Here is a 25,024-nt window from a genome sequence, read left to right on the forward strand (position 1 = left end):
TAAAATGAAAATGCATATTCTTGGCTTTAATCCTCATGTTTGGGTTGTTATTCGTGTTGGTGTGCAAGGTAACTTCTTTGGAGAAGGGCATGAGCCAGATCGTGATGCAACAGCTCATGAACTGAAGATGTTGCAACTTAATGTTCAAGCCTGCGACGTCATCTTCAAATGCCTATGCCCCGAAGAATTCAACAAAATCAGTTGTCTTGCGAATGCAAAAGAAATTTGGAATACTTTGGTTTATATGCACAAAGGTACTGATTCTGTCAAAGAATCTAAATTGGATGTGCTTCAAAGTCAGCTTTACAAGTTCAAGATGAAGGATGGTGAAGGTGTCGCTCAAATGTACTCTAGCTAGCTCTCATCACCAATGAGATTGTCAAATTAAGAAGCGAAGATATGACCGACAAATTCATCATCAAGAATATACTTAGAGCTCTCGATGGAAAGTATGACACAGTGTGCACATTGATCCAAATGATGCCAAATTACAAAGATCTCAAGCCAACTAAAGACATTGGTAGGATTGTTACTCATGAGATGTCACTCGAGGACAAGGATGAGTTGCACAACAAGTCTAACGGTGCTTATAAAGCTTCATGTGATGCTCCCGCTACTTCAAAGGACAATCTTGTCACTGATGAAGATATAAGCCTCATGGTCAGAAAGTTCAACAAGTTCTATAAGAGTAGAGGCAAAGATAGAAGCTCAAGCTCAAGACATGAGGAGAAGCGTCCGTCCAGTCGTGACCGAAACTGCTACAATTGTGGAAACCCCGGACACTACTCAAATGAGTGCTCAGCTCCCTACAAAAGAAGTGAAGAGTCACCTCGAAGACGAAGCTCAAGAGATGAGTCACCTCGCAGACAGAGAAGGAGTAGAGAAGATCACTATGAACGAAGACACTCCCGGAGAGGCAAGGAATCAGAGAAGAAGGACATATACACCAAGACTAGTTCAAGAAGAAGACATCATGCTCATGTTGGTGAATGGGTGTCTGGCTCCGAGTCTGATCACCACTCTGAGATAAGCTATCACTCCCACTCCGACTATAGTCAAGATGAAGGTATTGTCGGGATTGCACTGGTTTCCACCAACTCCTACGACCTATTTGATTCACCAAATGAGGGAGTCAGAAACTGCTTCATGGCTAAAGGCCCCAAAGTATCACATCTCGAGTATCTTGATTTTGATAGTGATGAGGATGACTTTTTAGGAGAAGATAACTTGCTTCTAGATAAAACTACTGATTGCGCTGAAAATGATCTTGATATATATCATGCTAGTCAAGAGAAATCAAATGTTGATGATAATAAAGAAATTTATCGACTAACTCAAGAATTAAAAACTCTTAAGTTAGCCCACGAGACTACTCTAGAAGATCATAGAGAGCTTGCAAGAACCCATGAGAAGCTACACTTTGAGAAGCTCAAGTTGGAGCAAGAGCATGAGTTCTTAAAAGCAATCAATGATGATCTTCTAAAGAAGGGTTCTTCTTATCTAGCCAAACGATTAATCTTGTCCAACTTTGTTCCACAAGTTAAACATAGGAACACTAGTAACAAAGGCAAGAAGGTTTTTTCATCTAGTAACAACTATGCTAAAGCTAAATTTAATAATATTGTTACTAGTAGCTCTATTACTTCCACTAATGATTCTCTTAGCCAAGTTACACTTGAGCAAGAAAAAGATCTATTGAAGGGATTATAGAGAAATGTGCCTTCAAGAGCCTTGCCGGAAGTAAACAATTCGAGGAAATTGTGCGCAAGCAAGGAGGACATCGGAAGAAACAAGGTGTTGGCTACTTCAACGTCAACAGCGATGTTTGGGAAGAAGGTCCATATACCACTCCTAAGTTTGTTCCCCGAGAGGAGAAGTGTGATTCCACTCCTCCCGAAGGAACGAGCTCACAAGATGGCCTTCAACCATAATACTACAAAGGCAAGGGAAAGCTTCAAGATGACATAGACCTATTTGATGAAGAACCCCAAGCCAAGGTCAAGTGGGTTCCCAAGGACACTACTAGCTCTACATCAACAAGTGCGACCACAACTCCAAGGATTCCCATCAATTTGTTGTGGATCCCCAAGAGGAAGAACTAGAGAGTTCTTGAGGGGTGACTCCGCCAATGAAATTAACTCTTATTCATTTTGGCAAGAACTATATGCAATCAACCTCAACCATATGCATTAGTACAAGGAGTCACACATTCCCTCAAAGGTAAGCAAGGGACAAGGTAATCAATGCATCTTTGGACATCATACCATTTGTGTTTCACTCCATGTCCATAGATATTCTTGCATATGTTCCTTTTGCTTTGGGACTAACCCATGTAGGTGAGAAGAGTATGAAAACAACAAGGATTGCTCCCAACTCAAGATGATCTTCATCAACTTTGAGCATCCACAACTACTTGACCTACTTGAAGTCTTCTACGAAAAAACCCAAGGTTAGTTGATCCCTCTTAGTGGGGATGTCATATCAAGGGGAAGCTTTACTCTAAGACTTGAGTATAAGCATCTTCTAAGGATATGAACACACTAATGCTTATGTAAAAGTGGTAACCCCTCTTGTGCTTAACGATGAGTATGACCTATGATCAAGTATTCTTGCTTGGCTCCTATGTCAATATACTCATATATAGATGACTTAGTCATCGCCCAAGTGCTTGATAGCTGCTAGGATGTTTGTGCATGTTCACCATGTTTGTTTGTTTTCTATCATCCTTATTGTGTGAGCATGTTGGTCTACATGTGCTTTATCATTCGAGGACATCCAGTTGTTGTTAAGTGGTGCTTGAATTATCTTTTGCCAATTGGATGGACAAGAATGCAAAGGAACCTTCTCTAGCTATCTATGGTATCTCATCTCAAGTTCTATTCATGTTTCATCACAAAACTTGAACAAGCACTTGTCGATCCCTCTATATGAAGGAGCACTCTGAGTTCCATATCGTCAATGGCTGACCTCCGAAACCTATCTGTGAATGAACTCGGTGAAACCAACTTCACAAACTTGGTTCCACCAAATTCCCGAGTTGATCTAGGTTTTCCATCTCGGTACCACCAGAATCACAAACTCGGTTCCACCGAGTTTCCCTATGAGCTGACAGTAGAGGAACTCGGTGACGCCGATTTTGCAATCTCGGTGACACCGACAGCGGAAGGGTATATATTCTGGCGGACGAGTTTTTGAGATGAGTTCCTCAAAACCTTTTCGTTCCCAAGCACTAAGCTCTCTCCTGGACCCCTGGTCGTCGCCCTTGTCTTCTCGTGCTTCTCCGCCGCCGGGAATCATCGTCGCCGATGGAATCATCACCACCGTCGCCGCCGTAGCCGGACCGTCACCAAGCTAGGGTACGTTTCCGATCTGCTTCTGCGTTCCCCTATCTGATTCTTACGCATTGGGAAAATTTTGTTGGAAATATGCCCTAGAGGCAATAATAAAATGGTTATTATCATATTTCCTTGTTCATGATAATCGTCTATTGTTCATGCTATAATTGTATTAACAGGAAACAGTAATACATGTGTGAATAAATAGATCACAATGTGTCCCTAGCAAGCCTCTAGTTGGCTAGCTCGTTAGTCAATAGATGATCATGGTTTCCTGGTCATGGGCATTAGATATCATTGATAACGGGATCACATCATTGGGAGAATGATGTGATGGACAAGACCCAATCCTAAGCGTAGCACTAGATCGTATTGTTCGTATGCTAAAGCTTTTCTAATGTCAAGTGTCTTTTCCTTCGACCGTGAGATTGTGCAACTCCCGGATACCGTAGGAGTGCTTTGGGTGTATCAAACGTCACAACGTAACTGGGTGACTATAAAGGTGCACTACGGGTACCTCCGAAAGTGTCTGTTGGGTTGGTACGAATCGAGATCGGGATTTGTCACTCCGTGCGACAGAGAGGTATCTCTCGGCCCACTCGGTAGAACATCATCATGAGCTCAATGTGACTAAGGAGTTAGTCACACAATGATGTGCAACGGAACGAGTAAAGAGACTTACCGGTAACGAGATTGAACAAGGTATAGGTATACCGACGATCGAATATCAGCCAAGTTCTATACCCACAGACAAAGGGAATTGTATACGGGATTGATTGAATCCTTGACATCGTGGTTCATCCGATGAGATCACCGTGGAGCAAGTGGGAGCCACCATGGGTATCCAGACCCCGCTGATGGTTATTGGCCGGAGAGGTGTCTCAGTCATGTCTCCCTGTCTCCCGAACCCGTAGGGTCTACACACTTAAGGTCCGATGACGCTAGGGTTATAGGGAATTGTTATACGAGGTTATCGAAAGTTTTTCGAAGTCCCGGATGAGATCCCGGACGTCACGAGGAGCTCCGGAATGGTCCGTAGGTAAAGATTGATATATAGGACGGATGGTTTCGGACACCGGAAGTGTTTCGGGCGTCACCGGTAACGTACCGGGACCACCGGGATCACCGGAGATGGCCCCGGGGGTCCACCGAAAGGGGGCAACAACCCCGGGAGGCTAGATGGGCCAATGGGGAAGGGAACCAGCCCCAAGGTGGGCTGGTGCGCCCCCCCCCCCCCCAACTCAGCCCATGGCGCAGGTAGAGGGGAGAGGGGGGAACCCTAGCGCAGGTGGGCATAAGGCCCACCAGAGGGGTGCGCCACCCCTCCTCCTTGCCCTGGCCGCCGCACCTCCCATCTGGGGGGGCTGCCGCACCACCTAGGGTGGGAACCTTAGGGGTGGCACCCCCCTCTCCCCTCCTCCTATATATAGTGGGCACTTTGGGGCTTTTGGAGACAGACTTTTCCCTCTCCCTCGGCGCAGCCCTGCCCTTCTTTCTCCTCCTCTCTGCCGGTGCTTGGCGAAGCCCTGCCGGGAGACCTCGTCTCCCCATCGACACCACGCCGTCATGCTGCTGGAGTTCTTCCCCAACCTCTCCCTCCGCCTTGCTGGATCAAGGTGCGGGAGACATCACCGGGCTGCACGTGTGTTGAACGCGGAGGTGTCGTAGTTCGGCACTAGATCGGAATCACACCGCGATCTGAATCGCCGCGAGTACGACTCCATCAACCGCGTTCTAGTAACGCTTCCGCTTAGCGATCTTCAAAGGTATGAAGATGCACTCACCCCTCTCTCATTGCTGGTATCTCGATAGGAAGATCTGAATATGGCGTAGGAAAATTTTGAATTTATGCTACGTTACCCAACAGTGGCATCCGAGCCAGGTTTTCTATGCGTAGATTCTATGCACGAGTAGAACACAAAAGGTTGTGGGCGATGATTTGTCAATTGCTTGCCGCTACTAGTCTTATTCTTTTCCGGCGGTATTGTGGGATGAAGCGGCCCGGACCGACCTTACACGTACGCTTACGTGAGACTTGTTCCACCGAGAGACATGCACACCGTGCATAAAGGTGGCTAGCGGGTGTCTGTCTCTCTTACTCTAGTCGGATTGGATTTGATGAAAAGGGTCCTTATGAAGGGTAAATAGCTTTGGCATATCATCATTGTGGTTGTCACGTAGGTAAGAAGGCGTTCTTGCTAGAAACCCAAATCAGCCACGTAAAACTTGCAACAACAATTAGAGGATGTCTAACTTGTTTTTGCAGGGTTTGACATGTGATGTGATATGGCCAAAGTTGTGATGTTGCATGTATGATGTATGAGATGATCATGTTATTGTAATAGGTTTCACGACTTGCATGTCGATTAGTATGACAACCGGCAGGAGCCATAGGAGTTGTCTTAATTTATTGTATGAGATGCAACGCCATGTGCTTACTACTTTTACTTCATTGCTAACGGTTAGCTATAGTAGTAGTGATAGTAGTAGTTGGCGTGACGACTTCACGGAGACACGATGATGGAGATCATGATGATGGATATCATGGTGTCACGCCGGTGACGATGATGATCATGCGATGCCTGAAGATGGAGATCGAAAGAGCAAAGATGATAATGGCCATATCATGTCACTATATGATTGCATTGTGGTGTTTATCATGTTTTTCATCTTATTGCTTAGAACGACGGTAGCATAATAAGATGATCTCTCTTAAAATTTCGAGAACGTATTCCCCTAAGTGTGCACCGTTGTGAAGGATCGTTGTCTCGAAGCACCACGTGATGATCGGGTGTGATAGATTCTAACGTTCGCATACAACGGGTGTAAGCCAGATTTACACACGCGAAACACCTAGGTTGACTCGACGAGCTTAGCATGTACAGACATGACCTCGAATACAAGAGACCGAAAGGTCGAACATGAGTCGTATGGTTGAATACGATCAGCATGAAGTTGCTCACCATGGTGACTAGTCTGTCTCACGTGATGATTGGACACGGGTTAGTCAACATGGATCATGTATCACTTAGATGACTAGAGGGATGTCGATTTAAGTGGGAGTTCATACTTAATTTGATTAAATGAACTTAATTGTCATGAACTTAGTCTAAAAGTTGTCTCTATAAATATTGTAGATGGCCAACGTCAACCTCAATTTCAACGCATTCCTAGAGAAAAACAAGCTGAAAGATGATGGTAGCAACTACGCGGACTCCGTTCACAACTTGAAGCTCATCCTTGAAGCAGCTAAAAAGGCTTATGTCCTTGACGCGCCGTTAAGTGACCCTCCCGCTCCCGCGGCAGCCCAGGACATTCTGAACGTCTGGCAAATGCGGAGTGATGACTACTCTCTGGTTAGGTGTGGCATGTTATACAGTTTAGAAACGGGGCTCCAAAGGCGTTTTGATAAACATTGTGCATATGAGATGTTCCAAGAGCTGAAGCTAGTTTTTCAAGCTCATGCCCGTGTCGAGAGATATGAAGTCTCCGAAAAGTTCTTTAGCTGTAAGATGGAGGAGAACAGTTCTGTCAGTGAGCACATACTCAACATGTCTGGGTTACACGGTCGTCTGACTTCACTTGGAGTCAAACTTCCGGATGATGCTATAATTGACAGAATCCTCCAGTCTCTCCCACCAAGCTACAAAGGTTGTGCTTAACTACAACATGCAAGGGATGGAGAAGACCATTCCCGAGTTGTACTCGATGCTCAAGTCTGCAGAAGTAGAAATCAAGAAAGAACATCAAGTGTTGATGGTCAACAAGACCACTAGTTTCAAGAAGGGCAAGGGTAAGAAGAACTTCAAGAAAGACGGCAAAGCCGTTGCCGCGCCCGATAAACCAGATGTCGGGAAGAAGAAAAGGAATGGACCCAAGCCTGAGACTGAGTGCTTCTATTGCAAGGGAAAGGGTCACTCGAAGCGGAATTGCCCCAAATACTTAGCGGACAAGAAGGCCGGCAACGTTAAAGGTATATGTGATATACATGTTATTGATGTGTACCTTACCAGCGCTCGTAGTAGCTCCTCGGTATTTGATACCGGTGTTGTTACTCACATTTGCAACTCAAAGCAAGAACTGCGGAATAAGCGGAGACTGGCAAAGGACGAGGTGACGATGCGCGTCGGGAATGGCTCCAAGGTCGATGTGATCGCCGTCGGCACGTTACCTCTACATCTACCGTCGGGATTAGTTTTGAACCTTAATAATTGTTATTTAGTACCATCTTTAAGCATGAACATTGTATCAGGGTCTTGCTTAATGCGAGACGGCTACTCATTTAAGTCAGAGAATAATGGTTGTTCTATTTATATGAGATATGTTTTATGGTCATGCTCCGCTAGTGAATGGTTTATTCTTGATGAATCTCGATCGTGATGTTACGCATATTCATAGTGTGAGTACCAAAAGATGTAAAGCTGATAATGATAGTCCCACATACTTGTGGCACTGCCGCCTTGGTCATATCGGCGTTAAGCGCATGAAGAAGCTCCATACTGATGGACTATTAGAGTCTCTTGACTTCGAATCATTTGACACATGCGAACCGTGCCTCATGGGCAAGATTACTAAGACTCCATTCTTAGGAATAATGGGGAGAGCAACCGACTTATTGGAAATAATACATACTAATGTGTGTGGTCCAATGAACGTTGAAGCTCGCGGTGGCTATCGTTATGTTCTCACTCTCACCGATGATTTGAGTAGGTATGGGTATATCTACTTGATGAAGCACAAATCTGAGACATTTGAAAAGTTCAAGGAATTTCAGAGTGAGGTCGAGAATCAACGTGACAGAAAAATTAAGTGTCTACGATCTGATCGTGGAGGAGAATATTTGAGTCACGAGTTTGGCACACACCTAGGAAGTGTGGAATCGTTTCACAACTGACGCCGCCTGGCACGCCGCAATGCAAGAGAGTGTCTGAACGTCGTAATCGCACTTTATTAGATATGGTACGATCTATGATGTCTCTTACCGACTTACCGCTATCATTTTGGGGATACGCCTTAGAAACTGCAGCATTCACTTTAAATAGGGCACCGTCTAAATCCGTTGAGACGACACCGTATGAACTATGGTTTGGCAAGAAACCTAAGTTGTCGTTTCTTAAAGTTTGGGGCTGCGATGCTTATGTGAAGAAACTTAAACCAGAAAAGCTCGAACCCAAAGCGGAGAAATGCGTATTCATAGGATACCCTAAGGAAACTATTGGGTATACCTTCTATCTTAGATCCGAAGGTAAAACCTTTGTTGCCAAGAACGGATCCTTTCTAGAGAAAGAGTTTCTCTCGAAAGAAGTAAGTGGGAGGAAGGTAGAACTTGATGAGGTAATTACACCCCCTCTCGAACAGGATAGTAGCGCAGCGCGGGAAGTTGTTCCTCTGGCACCTGCACCAACTGAAGAGGAAGTTAATGATAATGATCATGAGGCTTCGGATCAAGTTACTACTGAACCGCGAAGGTCCACGAGGGCACGCTCCGCACCAGAGTGGTACGGCAACCCTGTGATGGAAATCATGTTGTTAGACAATGGTGAACTTCGAACTATGAAGAAGCGATGGCAGGCCCGGATTCCAACAAATGGCTTGAAGCTATGAAATCCGAGATAGGATCCATGTATGAGAATAAAGTATGGACTTTGGTGGACTTGCCGATGACCGGCGAGCCATAGAAAATAAATGGATCTTCAAGAAGAAGACTGATGCAGACGGTAATGTAACCGTTTATAAAGCTCGACTTGTCGCAAAGGGTTTTCGACAAATTCAAGGAATTGACTACGAAGAGACTTTATCTCCCGTAGCGAAGCTGAAATCAGTCCGAATCATGTTAGCGATTGCCGCCTTTTATGATTATGAAATTTGGCAAATGGACGTCAAAACAGCGTTCCTTAACGGGAACCTTAAGGAAGAGTTGTATATGATGCAACCAGAAGGTTTTGTCGACCCTAAGGGTGCTAACAAAGTGTGCAAGCTCCAGCGCTCCATCTATGGGTTGGTGCAAGCATCTCGGAGTTGGAACATTCGCTTTAATGAGGTGATTAAAGCGTTTGGGTTCATACAGGTTTACGGAGAAGCTTGTCTGTACAAGTTTAATATGGAAAACTCAAAGAAAGGGTTCTTGCCAGTTTTGCAAGGTATGAGATTGAGTAAGACTCAGTCGCCGACCACGGCAGCAAATAGAGAGAAGATGAGTTTTGTCCCTTACGCTTCACCCGTAGGCTCTCTAATGTATGCCATGCTCTGTACCAGACCTGATATAAACCTTGCCATAAGTTTGGTAGGGAGGTACCAAAGTGATCCCGGTATGGAACACTAGACATCGGTCAAGAATATCCTTAAGTACCTGAAAAGGACTAAGGAAATGTTTCTCGTTTATGGAGGTGACGAAGAGCTTGTCGTAAAGGGTTACGCCTACGCCAGCTTTGACACAGATCCGTATGACTCTAAGTCACAGACCGGATACGTATATGTTTTGAATGGTGGGGCAGTGAGCTGGTGCAGCAGCAAGCAAGAAGTCGTGGCAGCATCTACATGTGAAGCGGAGTACATAGCTGCTTCAGAAGCGGCTCATGAAGGAATTTGGATGAAGGAGCTCATCACCGACCTTGGAGTGGTTCCAAGCGCGTCAGGTCCAATGACACTCTTCTGTGATAACACTAGGGCCATTGCCATAGCCAAGGAGCCCAGGTTTCACCGGAAGACGAAGCACATCAAACGCCGCTACAACTCCATCTAGGACCATGTCCAGAGTGGAGTGATAGATATTTGTAAAGTACACATGGATCTGAATATTGCAGACCCGTTGACTAAACATCTTCCACGAGCAAAACATGATCAACACCATAATGCTATGGGTGTTCGATACATCACAATGTAACTAGATTATTGACTCTAGTGCAAGTGGGAGACTGTTGGAAATATGCCATAGAGGCAATAATAAAATGGTTATTATCATATTTCCTTGTTCATGATAATCGTCTACTGTTCATGCTATAATTGTATTAACAAGAAACAGTAATACATGTGTGAATAAATAGATCACAATGTGTCCCTAGCAAGCCTCTAGTTGGCTAGCTCATTAGTCAATAGATGATCATGGTTTCCTGGTCATGGGCATTAGATGTCATTGATAACGGGATCACATCATTGGGAGAATGATGTGATGGACAAGACCCAATCCTAAGCATAGCACTAGATCGTATTGTTCGTATGCTAAAGCTTTTCTAATGTCAAGTGTCTTTTCCTTCGACCGTGAGATTGTGCAACTCCCGGATACCGTAGGAGTGCTTTGGGTGTATCAAACGTCACAACGTAACTGGGTGACTATAAAGGTGCACTACGTGTACCTCCGAAAGTGTTTGTTGGGTTGGTACGAATCGAGATCGTGATTTGTCACTCCGTGTGACGGAGAGGTATCTCTGGGCCCACTCGGTAGAACATCATCATGAGCTCAATGTGACTAAGGAGTTAGTCACACGATGACGTGCTACGGAACGAGTAAAGAGACTTATCGGTAACGAGATTGAACAAGGTATAGGTATACCGACGATCGAATCTCGGGCAAGTTCTATACCGACAGACAAAGGGAATTCTATACAGGATTGATTGAATCTTTGACATCGTGGTTCATCCGATGAGATCATCTTGGAGCAAGTGGGAGCCACCATGGGTATCCAGACCCCGGTGATGGTTATTGGCCGGAGAGGTGTCTCGGTCATGTCTGCCTGTCTCCCGAACCCGTAGGGTCTACACACTTAAGGTTCGATGACGCTAGGGTTATAGGGAATTGTTATACGAGGTTATCGAAAGTTGTTTGGAGTCCCGGATGAGATCCCAGACGTCACGAGGAGCTCCGGAATGGTCCGGAGGTAAAGATTGATATATATAGGACGGATGGTTTCGGACACCGGAAGTGTTTCGGGCGTCACCCGTAACTTACCGGGACCACCGGGATCACGGGAGGTGGCCCCAGGGGTCCACCGAAAGGGGGAAACGACCCCGGGAGGCTAGATGGGCCAAGTGGGGAAGGGAACCAGCCCCTAGGTGGGCTGGTCCCCCCCCCCCCCACTCAGCCCATGCCGCGGGAAGAGGGGAGAGGGGGAACCCTAGCGCAGGTGGGCCAAAGGCCCACCAGAGGGGTGCGCCACCCCTCCTCCCTGTCCTGGCCGCCGCACCTCCCATCTGGGGGGGCTGCCGTACCACCTAGGGGTGGGCCCCCCTCTCCCCTCCTCCTATATATAGTGGGCACTTTTGGGCTTTTGGAGACAGACTTTTCCCTCTCCCTCGGCGCAGCCCTGCCCTTCTTTCTCCTCCTCTCTGTCGGTGCTTGGCGAAGCCGTGCCGGGAGACCTCGTCCCTCCATCGACACCACGCCGTCGTGCTGCTGGAGTTCTTCCCCAACCTCTCCCTCCTCCTTGCTGTATCAAGGTGCGGGAGACGTCACCGGGCTGCACGTGTGTTGAACGCGGAGGTGCCGTAGTTCGGCACTAGATTGGAATCACACCGCGATCTGAATCGCCGCGAGTATGACTCCATCAACCGCGTTCTAGTAACGCTTCCACTTAGCGATCTTCAAAGGTATGAAGATGCACTCATCCCTCTCTCGTTGCTGGTCTCTCCATAGGAAGATCTAAATATGGCGTAGGAAAATTTTGAATTTATGCTACGTTACCCAACAATTTTATCTTCAGCCACCATGTGCAAACCCTTCCCTTCCACCAGAGTATCTCGTAGCATAGAGAAAGTTGAAATTTTGGATCTGATCTGCTGCAGCATGCAACTCGGTGAGACCGAGTTTGCAAAATCGGTTCCACCGATTTCCCTTCTAGGGTTTCTGAGAAGCAACTCGGTGAGACCGAGCAGATCTTTTCGGTCCCACCGAACCAGACTGCCAAGTTTCTGTTAAGCGAGTAAGCTTTCTCGGTGACTCCGAAAACGCCAAACCGGTGCCACCGATTTACATCCTGCAGAAGATCATACCCCAAATTTTAGACTTCAAATTTTCAAAAACATCTGAATTTTGTGATGCTCATCCATCCTGTCTTTCCTATATCCACTTCACAGGTTTTGCTGTTTGCTCCTGAGTGTTTGCTTGTCTGCCAAGATGTCTGGATCAAAAGATAATCAGAATGACTTCAGAGAGCAGAGTGTTGAGATGGACTCAAGCACTAGTCCAGAGAAGTCTGACTCTGACCCTGGATCCTACAGCTCCCATGGTTTGCCCAAGGCAGCCTACAGGCAGAGGAAGAAGCTAAATTCAGATGATTAGAGGACATTACATCAACCTGTTGCACCTGCTAGACACCCATACCAGATTCAGAGTGATGGATTTGATAGTAGAGACTATCCGAAGAACTGCTGCGGATGAGAAGAGATCTTGTGGATATGCTCCTTACATTCAGATGCTTATCAATGCCAAGCTAGGAAAGCATGCATATCTACTTGATCGTCTCCATCTACCTCTTCAGTCAGAGGTTGAAGACAATGAAGTGGTAATGGACGACAATGATCCCAACTCAGCTGCAGCAAGAATGGCAGCAGAGGAAGTAGAAGCTGAGGCTGCTAGAAATAGGCCACCTCCAGTTCCATAGCTCAGAACTCAAGCTGAGCAAATGGCATTTCTAGTTAGCACTGTCCAAGGCATGGAGAAGAAAATCCAGGAGATTATGCAAAACCAGAAGAGTCTTTAGAGAGTTGTGGAGACAAAATTCCATAACATGGCTGTGAAGGTTACTGAGTTGACCACTGTCGTCAAACAGCTTCAACATGAAGTTGACTCTGTGGAGATCCCACGCTCAGAAGATGAAGATGATGATGAGGAAGAGTCTCCTCCTCCCACTACTACACAGTTCAGCACCAGCCCTAGGTCAGTTGTTGTTCCTGCTCAGGAGACAAGACACACATCTTCAACACAAGCTTCAGCACCTTTAGCACCAGCTCCAGCTCAAGCACCTCCAGTATCAACCCCTCCAGCTCCAGGACATTCAGTAGAAGCCTTCGGGGACGCTCTTCTGTCGACTCCGTCATCAGCTGCCCAGAGAGACGAGTAGTTCTATACTTTTGAACTTTTTGGTAACTTGTTGCCAAAGGGGGAGAAATGTATAGATCATAGACTTCGTGTGAGAGAGAGCTTTTGACCTTATTTGCTCTCGTTTGGTTTTAAAAACTTTGGTCTTTTGGATGACTTTATCCTATCTGTGTGATTGATCATATGATTTATCTTGTTTGATGCTACGATATTATCTTTTAGCTATCCTTGTGATGATCATTCACTTATCTTGTTGGTGTCATGTGCATTGCTATTCAATCTTATCTTGTATGCATACCACCAAGATGTATGTAACATGGAAGAGTAACCCATGATCCTAATCGATTGTGCATTTGCATTCAAACGAAAATTTTAAATAATGCACAAATTAGGGGAGCTCTTGCATTTCACATACTTCTCAAAGCGTCGATGCTAATCATTGATTATATCTGTTGTCGAAGTTTTGATCTATATGTTGTCATCAGTTACCAAAAAGGGAGAGATTGAAAGCACAATTGCTCCCTAGGGTGGTTTTGATAAATGACCACAACATATGCATCATTGGACTAATGTGTTTTCCAAGTATATTTCAGAAAAAGTTCAAAAGATGCTATGGCTTAAGGTTTATGTGGAGATGCCCCTTGATGCAAGAAAGGAATAATATTGGCTCAAGCTTCAAGCTAGAAGACTCTTCATTTTATACTTGTTAGAAATCACTTTTGAGTCCATAGGAAAGCCAATACTACTAAAAGGGGATGAGGTAGTAAAATGAACTGATTGCTCAAATGCTCAAAGTTAGCCACCAAAACACTCAGTCATTTTTCCCACATATCCACTCTGTCAAGATCCACATACACAAATTCGGTGTCACCAACATTCCCATATTGGAACCGTCGAGTTTGACCTCAAACGGAAACCTAGCCATTCCCACCAAATCGGTGCAACCCGAAACCAGTCTTGTGCTACCGAGTTCGGTATGACCAACATTCTATTGCCAAGATACACAAAATCGGAATTTCCGAGTTTGAGTATCGGTGCCACCGAGTTTGGCCATCTAACCGTTAGTCACCTTTTCGATGCCACCGAGTTTCGTATATCGGTCTCACCGGGATTCAAAAGTTCACACCTTTAGTACTAATCAATACCACCGAGTTGTCAACTTCGGTGTCATCGACTTTGCCCTTTTGTGTGTAACGATTGGATTTTGGATGTTGCCTATATATACCCCTTCACCCACCTCTCATTCGTGGGAGAAGCACTCAGAACACACACTTCATTTCCAGATCCATTTTCTGAGAGAGAACCACCTACTCATGTGTTGAGACCAAGATATTCCAATCCCATCATTTGAAACTTGATCTCTAGCCTCCCCAAGTTGCTTTCCACCAAATCAACCTCTCCTACCGATGCATATTCTGTGAAAGAGTGATTTGTGTTGAGGAGACTATCTTTAGAAGCACAAGAGCAAGGAGTTCATTGATCTACCACATCTATTACCTTTTGGAGGGTGGTGCCTCCTAGATTGGTTAGGTGTTGCTTGGGAGCCTCCTACTTCGTGTTGTGGAGTTGAACCAAGATGTTTGTAAGGGTAAGGAGATCGCCTACTTCATGAAGATCTACCGTGAGTAAGGCTAGTCCTCCGTGGATGGAAGCCATGGTGGAATAGACATGATCACTTTTTTGTGGACCCTCCATGAGTGGAGCCCTCCGTGGAATCTCGCAGCCGTTACCCTCCATGGGTTGAAGTCTCCACTAACATGGACGTACGATAGCACCATCTATCGGAACCATGCCAAAAATCATCGTGTCAACCTCATGCGTTTGATTTCCCTACCTTACTCCTCTACTTTACACTTGCATGTTTACTTTCCACTGCTATACTATTAGAACTCCATGTGTAGGGTGTACTTGACTTGTTATAACTGTCGTAGTTGTCTCTCAAGTAAAATTGGGAAAAGACATACTTTCGGTCCTACAGGACGTCATCGCCGTCGTCGTTCGTTTGGAGGCGGAGCTCCGTGGCGCGCCCGACAGCGGCATGATGCCACCCTGCGCACTCGTCCGGGGCGGCATGAAGAGCTCGCGCGCGTGGCCGCTGATCGACGCCACAGCGGCGCCGGTGGCGGCGGAGGAGGTCAAGCCCGCGTTAGGGTTTGCGACAGCGGCACAGAGGTCGCGCGTGTATGCAGGGGTTACGGGAATATCGGAGCACTCGTCCATGGCTGAAGGTCGTTGGCGAAGGCGCGGGGCTGGGTGAAAGCGTGCATGGACGGAGAGTTCAGTGGCGGTTGCTCGCTTCGCGCGCGCGGTAGTGGACGCCTGAAAAAATCAAAAAAAGTACTGCGCGCATAGTAGTTTTTAGCGCTCGCGCAATTTTTTATGCGTGTGCTGGAGCTGCCGATTCGATCACACGTGCTAAAATTTTACTTTTTCAAGCGTGCGGCTTATTTAGCACCTCTGTGGGCCACCCTGGTGCACAAGGCCTTTTTAGTCAATAAATAATGTTACAAACAATAGGTGCTATTAGTAAAAAAAATCATTCGTATTCCTGTGCATACGGGTCGGCCCAATGGGCTCTGTCCCTTCATCCATTATCGTTAAATGAGTCATACCTTTCATCCATTATCGTTAAATGAGTCATACCCTTCATCCATTATCGTTAAATGAGTCATATCGAAGAATCATCCCAGACACACTATCAAACTTCAGATTTAAGAAACATCCCGAACACGCTATCAAACTCCAGATTTGGCACCCCTGTATGACTAAGTCGTCGAAGGAGGAAACCACACCTGCCATTCACGAACCACGAATCCAACACGATCTACCATCTTTTAGGTGTCATCGATGCAGACCATAATCTGTATCCGTTCTTGGACTATCTCCCAAGCTTCACACTGACGTTGGAACAAACGTCATCACAACATCCGTTCTTGGACTATCTCCCAAGCTTCACACTGACGTTGGAACAAACGTCATCACAACAACGAAGCCCGAGGACACAGGTCCACCACAAGTATATCGCCGTTGCGTCATCCTTGCATGAACAGTCTAGTTTTTAAATACATTCCCAACTATAGAACCGATGGCTCCGTCACGAAAGGACCAGAAGAATCCACGAGGATACCGCCATCTTCGCCACCAAAATTTAAGCACGCTCTCGATGGAGGAGCAATATGATAAAACCCTACCAAAATTTAACCTTGCAAGGTTTGTTGCTCAAATTTTGACCAGAGAGTAGCCAGGAAGTAGGCAAAAGTTTGACAACTATTCAAACAGGAGCCAAATTCTTATGCATTACCCAAAAAAAGGTACGATTAGCTTGGAGAAGAACTAAATACACCCAAAATGCCCACATGTGCCCCAGCGCCAATAAGAAGCAAGCTACGGTAATCACACAATTTTCTCTGGTTTATCTATTACCAGGAATCAGTCCAACAAATCTTATCATACCATAACATCAATCGCACAAAGCGTACGGCCGTATCCCATGCCAATTATGTTGCTACTATACTCGTAAGTACTACTTGATGTCCAGCATGGATACTACTGTAGTGGAGAGGAACCGTTCCCTGATTGAACGAGTCCCCGAGTCCTCGTCTAAGCGGTAAGAATTTCACTGTGTGGCACGATGGCAACCTTCGCTGGTTCTGCTGATGTTTCCTCTTGCTGTGCCTGTGATGGCGCAAATAATCTCCAGTTAAGCTTTTTGACAGTTCACTTGTTTGGCATAGGAAGAACCAAGCTACATAGGGTAGAGAACTAATTCAAGATTACTAGAAAATTTGAGCAGCACGGGGAGAGTAGTCATCTTACTATAATATTTGAACATATAAACAACGACTTTGTGTATGCATCTCAAAGACCTGAAAGCAATAAAGCTAGGATATGTGGCGACTAATTAATTTTTTAGACTGTTTGCTTTGATTGTTTTAGCACGTAAATGTACAACCAGCCAACAAGCCTGAACTTAAATGTGAGAAATTAAATGTTGCAGTCAAGGAAACTCTCCAAATTAAGAAACCACGCCAAGTACAAGAGAGGTAAGCGCCACAAAGATTAGAGCTGTAACTTTTCATGGCTTTCTGGGTAGTCTCAGAAAGCAGGTGGAAAATGTAAATTGTGCTTTCAAAGATTTGTCCTAATTATGAAACACACCAAGTAAAGAGAATACACAGGCAGACTTATCTTTAACAAATTGAAAAAACATACCCTTCTAGTGGAGCCACCGTATGTTTCTAGCTCTCTCTTTGCAAAGGTTGGAAGAACAAACGCTGCCTTATGCATCTGGTCAGCAGCCAAAATAACAAATCAGTGTGCTTATGGATGGCAATGAATCGTAATGCCATATTTCTCACATCTGAGTTGGAGTGGAGTATTTTTAAAGAATAAACATGAGGTATATACAGTAACTTCGGACTTGCAGAGCATGAAATCATCGTAGCAGAAAATTCGAGGAAAAATAGAATTCTGCATCATTTTATTAGGAGTATATACTACAGCATACCAAGACAAAAGCAATACAGTATATTGTAAAATTAGCAGAATAGGTAACTTTCTAAACAGAAAAAACCTCTGTGTTATAAAATCTGATGTCCCTCCCTGCTGTCATAGCGCCTTCTAGTTTTTCGATTGGATTTATGGGTGCCAGGAAGTTGACTGGTGGACCCTCTTTGGCACATAGCAAAAATCCAATTGCACCACTGCAAATCAAGTGAATGTTGTGTTACAAGTAAATTTCAAAAGGAGCAACATTTAGCACGTCAAAGACTTCATATAAAGCTGCAAGTCAGCCACATTTGTTTATCACAACCAGCAGCTCTTAATGTGTATACTAACAGGAATGGCAGCCAGCAGTGGGTTGCCTAATCAATGAAACTCAGATATATTATGTTCTAATTTTTTGTACCAAATTTACAAGGGCAGCTGACACCAACACTTGATAACAGTTGTTTAACTAAAAGGTTACATAAATTGGCCTAGCTTCTCTTTCTAGGAGGAATATGTCCTGAACTCCCAAGATAAAATAGCATCCCTAACAGCATTTGTCTTCCACAAAACAGCGATGCGAAATCTCTTAATTTGATGCTGATGTGGAATATGCAACATGTGTCGAATATTTCCATCTCCTGTCTCTTGCTGTGTTTCTAAACACAGCATATCAGGATGGTTTCTCATTTGCCTAATTAAATCAGGAATGTATTCATGGCAACAATACCTATCCAATAATAATAAAAGACTGCTCAAAGTAAATAACTGGTGCAACAAAAAATAAATAAAAAAATCAGTAGCTTCAATAAATAAATTACATGTATGGTTCAGATCCCAGCTGTGTTCAATTTTGCATAAAGAGGTTTAGGGTTTGATCCACCATAGTGCCAAACAGGTCCATCTAGGTTACAAGTGGTCACTACTGTAAAATTACAACATCTCGCATCAACCAGCTAGCACGACATAAACCAGGTAAAATGTATATATATATATAATGTTGGGAATATTTTCTCACTAATATTTTGTCAGAGTAAGATGCTCCTTGCATGAGTTGAGCTATAAATCTGAAACATCCTATCATTGATTGCCCAGCGCTGCAACCAATTTAGCTGCCAACAATAGTGACACCCATGAGGATGAAGCCAGAAAGGTAGTGCACCATTAGAACTAACCAAGTCCTATGTGCCACCACACTACTAAACTCCTCTTGCTGAGATATCAAAAAAGAAAGAAGAATGTGTATGCAGCAAGCTTACTCCAAGTCCCTTGTATGTGCATCTACTCAGCTGGGAATAGCACAATAAGGGATTTGCACGGCTTGCATGCATTAACAAAAAAAATGCAAGGAAGCTCAACAAACCATACCCATATATGTTATGTCTTATCTGGTAACAGTTTCAGTAATGAAAAGCTTTACTGTTTCATGTCATCCAATATATCTAATCTACATGGCATATAAATACATGAACTGTGTTACAACCAAATAAAAAGGCTAAGTCTATACTAATAGGTGCATGGTAAATTTAACACATCATGCGGCTTGGCTGTTGCTATGAGATATAATAGCAAACTGTCAAATCTACCAAAACATAAATAAGAAAACTTGTGTTTAAAATATATACAGAGATGACAAATGCTTTTATTATGATCCAAAACAATGAAACTGGCCTAACAGCACTTCAATGAAAAAAAAACAAAGAAAATTTACAGGTACAATTATAACAATACATAGTTTTATTTCTCTATTTACAATTAAATTACTTTAACAACAGTGGTACAAAAACTTTTGAGCAGATGATGCAAACATATGGGTGGATAGTTAGTGTGTTTTTTATTTTTAACTCAGAAGTTGTCCGAGAGGGAAAAAAATGAGAAGTCGAAACAGAATGTTCAGTTGCAAAATAAAACATTAACCTAAGTAAAGACCACAAAACAGGCGTGCATAAGAAACTGATGAGGTATATGAAAAAGGGTGAAAACCTAGGATATGTTGGGACACTTGTCCAGGCATAGTGGACAGAACCCTTGAAAGTCTCACAGCAGATCGAAAGCATGTCCTGAATCAGATGTGTATGCAACCACATACTCTCAGCTTGATTACAAAGAACACCACCAGGTCTCAAAGCTCTAGCAATTGTCTCGAAAAATGGCTTCTCTACAAGTTCCTGAGCAGGCCCTGCAATTGACAATGCCGAATGGATAGTGTAAGAACGACAAGAACAAAGATAAAAACTCATGGTTTGAACTTGTCAAAAGAGAGGATATGCCACAGTTGCATAAGCTGACCTATAGGATCTGACGAATCAACAATAATAGCATCATATGTGCCTTCAGGAGTATTTCTCAGGAACTCCACAGCTGGAAGGAAAACAACTCCAGTATGAAATTTACAACATCAACTTCAGGCTACACCTAGTGGTTGCAAATATATATGAAATTTACAACATCAACAAGTACTGTTGTAATTATGGCCTCATGGGATTATCAACATACCGTCACCAACATGAAGTCGAACACGAGGATCTTTAAATCCAACAGATAAGTCTGGGAAGAAATCTTTACAAACCTACACAGTTATATGACCAACATGATACATGTCAGAAATTTTAATAACATGGCTATATTTCTTCATATAGGTCATAGGAGAATTTCGTACATCAATAACTAGCTGATCAATTTCACATATATCAATAGACTCCACTGAACCATGTCTGGCTATCTCTCGAAGTACACCACCATCTCCACCTCCAATAACCAAAACCTGCAATGTAGTTTCTAAGAACATATGTGAATAGAGTGCTACATTTCCAATGGAAATGCAGATAAGAAAAGTTAATCTGCTGCTATATAGCAGCAGAATATCGTCAATACAATTTCAATCATTAGATTAAAAGAGTCATATAATTCACAGTATAAGAAGGAACATAGATCACAAGATTAGATTAAAAGAGTCATATAATTCACAGTATAAGAAGGAACATAGATCACAAGATTACCTTCTTAGGAGAAGGAATTGAACATAGTGGAAGATGAGTAATCATTTCCTGGTAGGCACATTCATCCTTATCAGTCAATTGCACAATACCATCAAGCACAAGGACTTTTCCATAGGTTAACGACTGCATACAAAAACAACCAGGTTACCAACAGAAGGCAAACACAATTTTCCCTCTGGGTGTTAATAGATGAAGCTAACCTCAAAAATCAAGACTTCTTGGTACGGTGACTTCCCCTGGTACAGGATCTTTTCCACTTTCAAGGAATGGGTCTCTCCTGAGTAGGGAAAATGGAATCACGATGACTGAGGAAGAAGTGGGCTTGTTTCATTGCACAAGTACATGACCAAGAAAAATGAGAACTGAGACGGTAAAGAGCAATTGGAAATTTCAATGTGCTTGAAGCGCATAGTACATGTAAAGAAAATTGTATCTTTGCAGAAACAATTGAACATATTTAAGGACAAGTCAAGATTCCCGAGTATAATCAACACACACATGATTCAGTGAAACATAAACACATTAAGGAGGTCAGGAATGAAACTAATGCCAGAGACATCCGCAAGAGAACTAGTGTATTTGTTAAATACACGATTTAGGCTAACACACATGATTTAATGTTCAAATAAAAAATAAAAAATTCCAGAGGTTAGGATATATGAAACAGAACAAAAACCCATGAGTTTTCTTTTGAACGGACTGAAATTAGACACTAAAACCATTGACAAAGAAAAGGCAACAAGTAGCACTGGGTTGCATATGCTCTCTAATCAGATGATGAACTGAAGAGGAAAATTACACAAACCCAGATCACCACTTCAGGATGGAAAGTCAACAGTGTACTCCCTCCATAAGGAATTATAAGAGCATTTAGATCGGTCTAAACGCTCTTATATTTCTTTACGGAGGGAGTAACAAACTAATGAAGAGAACACAATCCCTGCTTGTGGTGAACATGTTACTATGTTAGATAAATTTTGCCCACCATACTTCACAATAACCATGTCAAAAGGGGTGTGTTGAGTAAGTATATTAATAACATAATTAAAAATAAACCAAAACCATTTGTTTAAACAAAACTGAAGAGGTTGAAGACTAATATTTATCAATAGTTGGAATTTCTCTTGTCAATACTGAGTCGGACTAAATTATTTTCCCAAAACAAAAAGGCTAAAGCATTCATTAGAAATCCAATTTATCGATTAAGCACTAATACCATGCCCTAACATCAATGCAGGCATGAATCTGTTCAACCAGTAATCAAGCGTCTACCAGAATAGCATTTTGTCGCATAAACGGATGTAGAGAACTTAACATTACATTCCTATTGTGGATTATTATTCTAGTTACAGGTATATCCATCAATCAATAGAAAAAAAAAGGCACCAGCGAGGGAAATACCTGGCCACATTGGGTTATTGTAATACTGCAGTTTGCTCGCTTTACCTGCATATGAAGCAATCAAATTTAGACAAAATAACTGGAGAACGATAGGAGGTTATAGTATTTCTGTTGTCAAGTACAATTAGCAAGGATGATGCAATTGAGCACCAAGCAGGACATACCACATCGGGAGTGGGTTTCTGTGAACCATCCTGACACCACAGTGGCATGGCACTTGGCCTCAGATTCAGGTGCTGCAGCCCTCGCCTTGACACAGCAAGGAGGCAGCGGCTTTGCTGGGCTGTCAACCCCACTTCCCTTTGTCTGTGATGTCCCAGTCAAACCATTTCTTACGTCTCCACCCTCCATGGATCCTGTTCTTTGAAGTTCCCAGCCTCTGCATAAACCACAAAGACTTTTAGCAACAATAAGTACTCAACACAGGAGTATACACATCAATTTCTGCGGGAAACTTGGCACTAGTAAATCAAATAAAATTATGATACCCAAACACACATATACGAAAGAAAATGCAGGTCATAATGAATGACACAAGATCACTGACACGCATAACAAGCATGCACCATGGCAGACATATAAGTGGATGAGTAACTCAGTACACATGCTCTGCAAGGCTCAGCGACACACTAACCTAGTATTGATTACAAGAACATGGATTTTAAGAGCAGCATGTATTGATCACGAACTGAGAACCCTTTCATAACATGAGGTTTTGGAGCAAGCGGGTGTTGCCCGCCTAACGAAAGAATCGATTTTGAGCTGATACCAAAAGTGGAAAAGAAAAAGGAACGATAAATACAAGAGGCTTTGACGTGCGGGGTAGGATAGGATTCCAGAAGCTCCTTGCAATTACGGTACTGACCTGTGAATGGCAAATCGAGGTAGGGCAAGGAGGTGGCTGCACAAGGTAAGAAGAAGGGCAGGACAGCGAGCACAATAGTGGTGGCTTCTTTGCTACTACTCCAGACACGAAATTCTGCAGCTAGCTGTGGGTGGAGCTAGAATCTCGGTGGATCTACAACTTTCGGGATCTGCACTGCTCAATGTATTCAATGCACTTTGAGATGATTGTCATATTGGGTTGAGATGAGGTGAGTAGCTGTGCAGCTAGTGCTACAGCACAATGTAAAAATTAAATGCACATTTGTGCGCTAGCATTAACTTCTATCAAACTTATTAAGCCCCATTTCATTTACTCTCGCCTTCCTAGTCATTTACATCCCTCCATTGCTGAACCGTGTGAAAATGTTGCAGTCAGCATTTGATTATGTCCCAAAAATACAGTAGCTTCTAAAGTTGAGTGCATTGACAGATTTATGCTTAATGCTACAAAGAATAACACAACCGGGGCAAAAATAAAAAAAATAAAAGCCAACCATTCAGGTACATAACAAAAAAAGTGCACTGAAAGCCATATCCAGGTCTACCTGCTTCGCCATTCCAACCAGTTTCTCATCTTAAGAATATTGCATGGTGTCACAAGGTAAGTGCTCTGACACATAAATACGAAATCATTTAAGTGTCCCAACTACTACTCCCTCCGTCCCAAAATAAGTGTCTCAACTTTGTACTAGCTCTAGTACAAATTGAGACAGTTATTTTGGGACGAAGGGAGTATGAAATAAGTGATCTGCTACACCGTGTTGTAGCAGCCAGGTCATTCCAACCCCACATAGGTCTCCCTAGCATACGATTTGACTGTATAAACGAACTTGTCCCGTTTGTATTGCAATTCAAATCTCATCAACAGGTTGGAGTACTTATTTTTCTTCCGGGAGCATAGCTGCTGTGGGGAGTAATGAGATGGGCTAATAATGGGACAAAGCCACAAAGTAGAAGGCAAATTGACACGGGGGGAAATGGAAGGGAGAGGAGCTCCTTCACCTTCTGGGAGCGTGGCCATGGAGAGTATTCCGATAGAAAAACTAGCCAATCTATCGGATGAAAGCATGCAATGTTTGCAGAGTTTGTCACTGTATCGGCATGCCCTAATCCACAAGTACTCCAGCTACATGCCGATACGAAGAAACAACATGGCCGGCGGGAAAAATCAACAAATCTGCAAAGCGCGAAACGCGAAACGCGAAACGCATGAGTAGAACCAAAGCGACGGCGAGCTTTACCTGGTCGCGGAACAGGCGCTGCGGGGTGGGGGGCGGGGGAAGCCGACGACGAAGTTGGAGCGCGGGAGAAGGGCGGCGGCACAACCCTAGCGGCGAAGCTTGATGCCGGGCACAGTCGGGGTCGACCTGCGGTGGCGGAGGTCGGCTGAGCGGCGGGGTGAGCCGGAGTCGGGGGGAGGGCAGGGGATGGGATGGCGGCGCCGGTGGAGGGCCGTAGGAAAGCGGCACGAGGTCCTCAGTCTGGCCGAGTCGCCTTAGTCTTATCGGATTCAACCCGCCACCCGTGGGTTCAGGGTTCAGACAGTGGGTTGGACCCGCATGGCCTGGTGAAAACCAGACCGGACCGGTCCACACCAATTCAATCCACCGTACAACGCGACCAAACCGCCCCGTTAAGGCATCTCCGCCGGCCCCTAAAACCAGTCTTGGCCAAACCGGTCGGCAGTTCGGCAAGGCCATGAGGGCATGTACAATGGTTTAGACTGCAGCTATCTCTAACTACTTGACATTTCACTTACAGATGGCTAAACAGACAGCTTATACAATGAGCCGTCTATTCGACTGTCTATTACTGCACAATGAATGCATGCATCCACGATCAAGCACGGATAATATCAATATACGTTATTTTGTTGCTTCTTT

The 25,024-nt window shown here is 44.0% G+C and overlaps 1 protein-coding gene across 3 annotated transcripts; it reads right to left on the reverse strand.

Annotated features, from left to right (window-relative positions):
- Window positions 1-16,638: 16,638 nt before the first annotated feature.
- Window positions 16,639-24,605, reverse strand: LOC123394905 (spermine synthase-like). 3 transcript variants are annotated; one of them, XM_045089775.1, is made up of 12 exons: window positions 24,383-24,605; window positions 22,421-22,635; window positions 22,257-22,301; window positions 21,056-21,132; window positions 20,856-20,978; window positions 20,516-20,620; window positions 20,353-20,425; window positions 20,146-20,217; window positions 19,840-20,035; window positions 17,942-18,071; window positions 17,581-17,655; window positions 16,639-17,043 (listed from the first exon to the last, which is right to left on the reverse strand). In XM_045089775.1, the coding sequence occupies exons 2-12, from the start codon at window positions 22,605-22,607 to the stop codon at window positions 16,969-16,971; spliced, it is 1,158 nt and encodes a 385-aa protein (XP_044945710.1). In that variant the 5' UTR covers window positions 22,608-22,635; window positions 24,383-24,605; the 3' UTR covers window positions 16,639-16,968. The 3 variants fall into 3 exon arrangements, with proteins under 3 accessions (XP_044945710.1, XP_044945711.1, XP_044945712.1); XM_045089776.1 differs by lacking the exon at window positions 24,383-24,605 and adding an exon at window positions 23,122-23,272; XM_045089777.1 differs by having other exon boundaries at window positions 17,025-17,113.
- Window positions 24,606-25,024: the final 419 nt, after the last annotated feature.

Source organism: Hordeum vulgare, chromosome 5H, assembly GCF_904849725.1.
Source record: "Hordeum vulgare subsp. vulgare chromosome 5H, MorexV3_pseudomolecules_assembly, whole genome shotgun sequence".
Classification (NCBI taxonomy): Eukaryota; Viridiplantae; Streptophyta; class Magnoliopsida; order Poales; family Poaceae; genus Hordeum; species Hordeum vulgare.

Bases quoted from the DNA above. Each gene is read 5' to 3' on its own strand.
- LOC123394905 (XM_045089775.1), bottom strand. From the start codon at position 22,607: ATGGAGGGTGGAGACGTAAGAAATGGTTTGACTGGGACATCACAGACA. The intron at 20,979-21,055 runs GTTAGCTTCATC...TTTTGTATGCAG, and splicing joins AAGAAGTCTTGATTTTTGAG to TCGTTAACCTATGGAAAAGT. The intron at 20,426-20,515 runs GTACGAAATTCT...ATAACTGTGTAG, and splicing joins TTGATCAGCTAGTTATTGAT to GTTTGTAAAGATTTCTTCCC.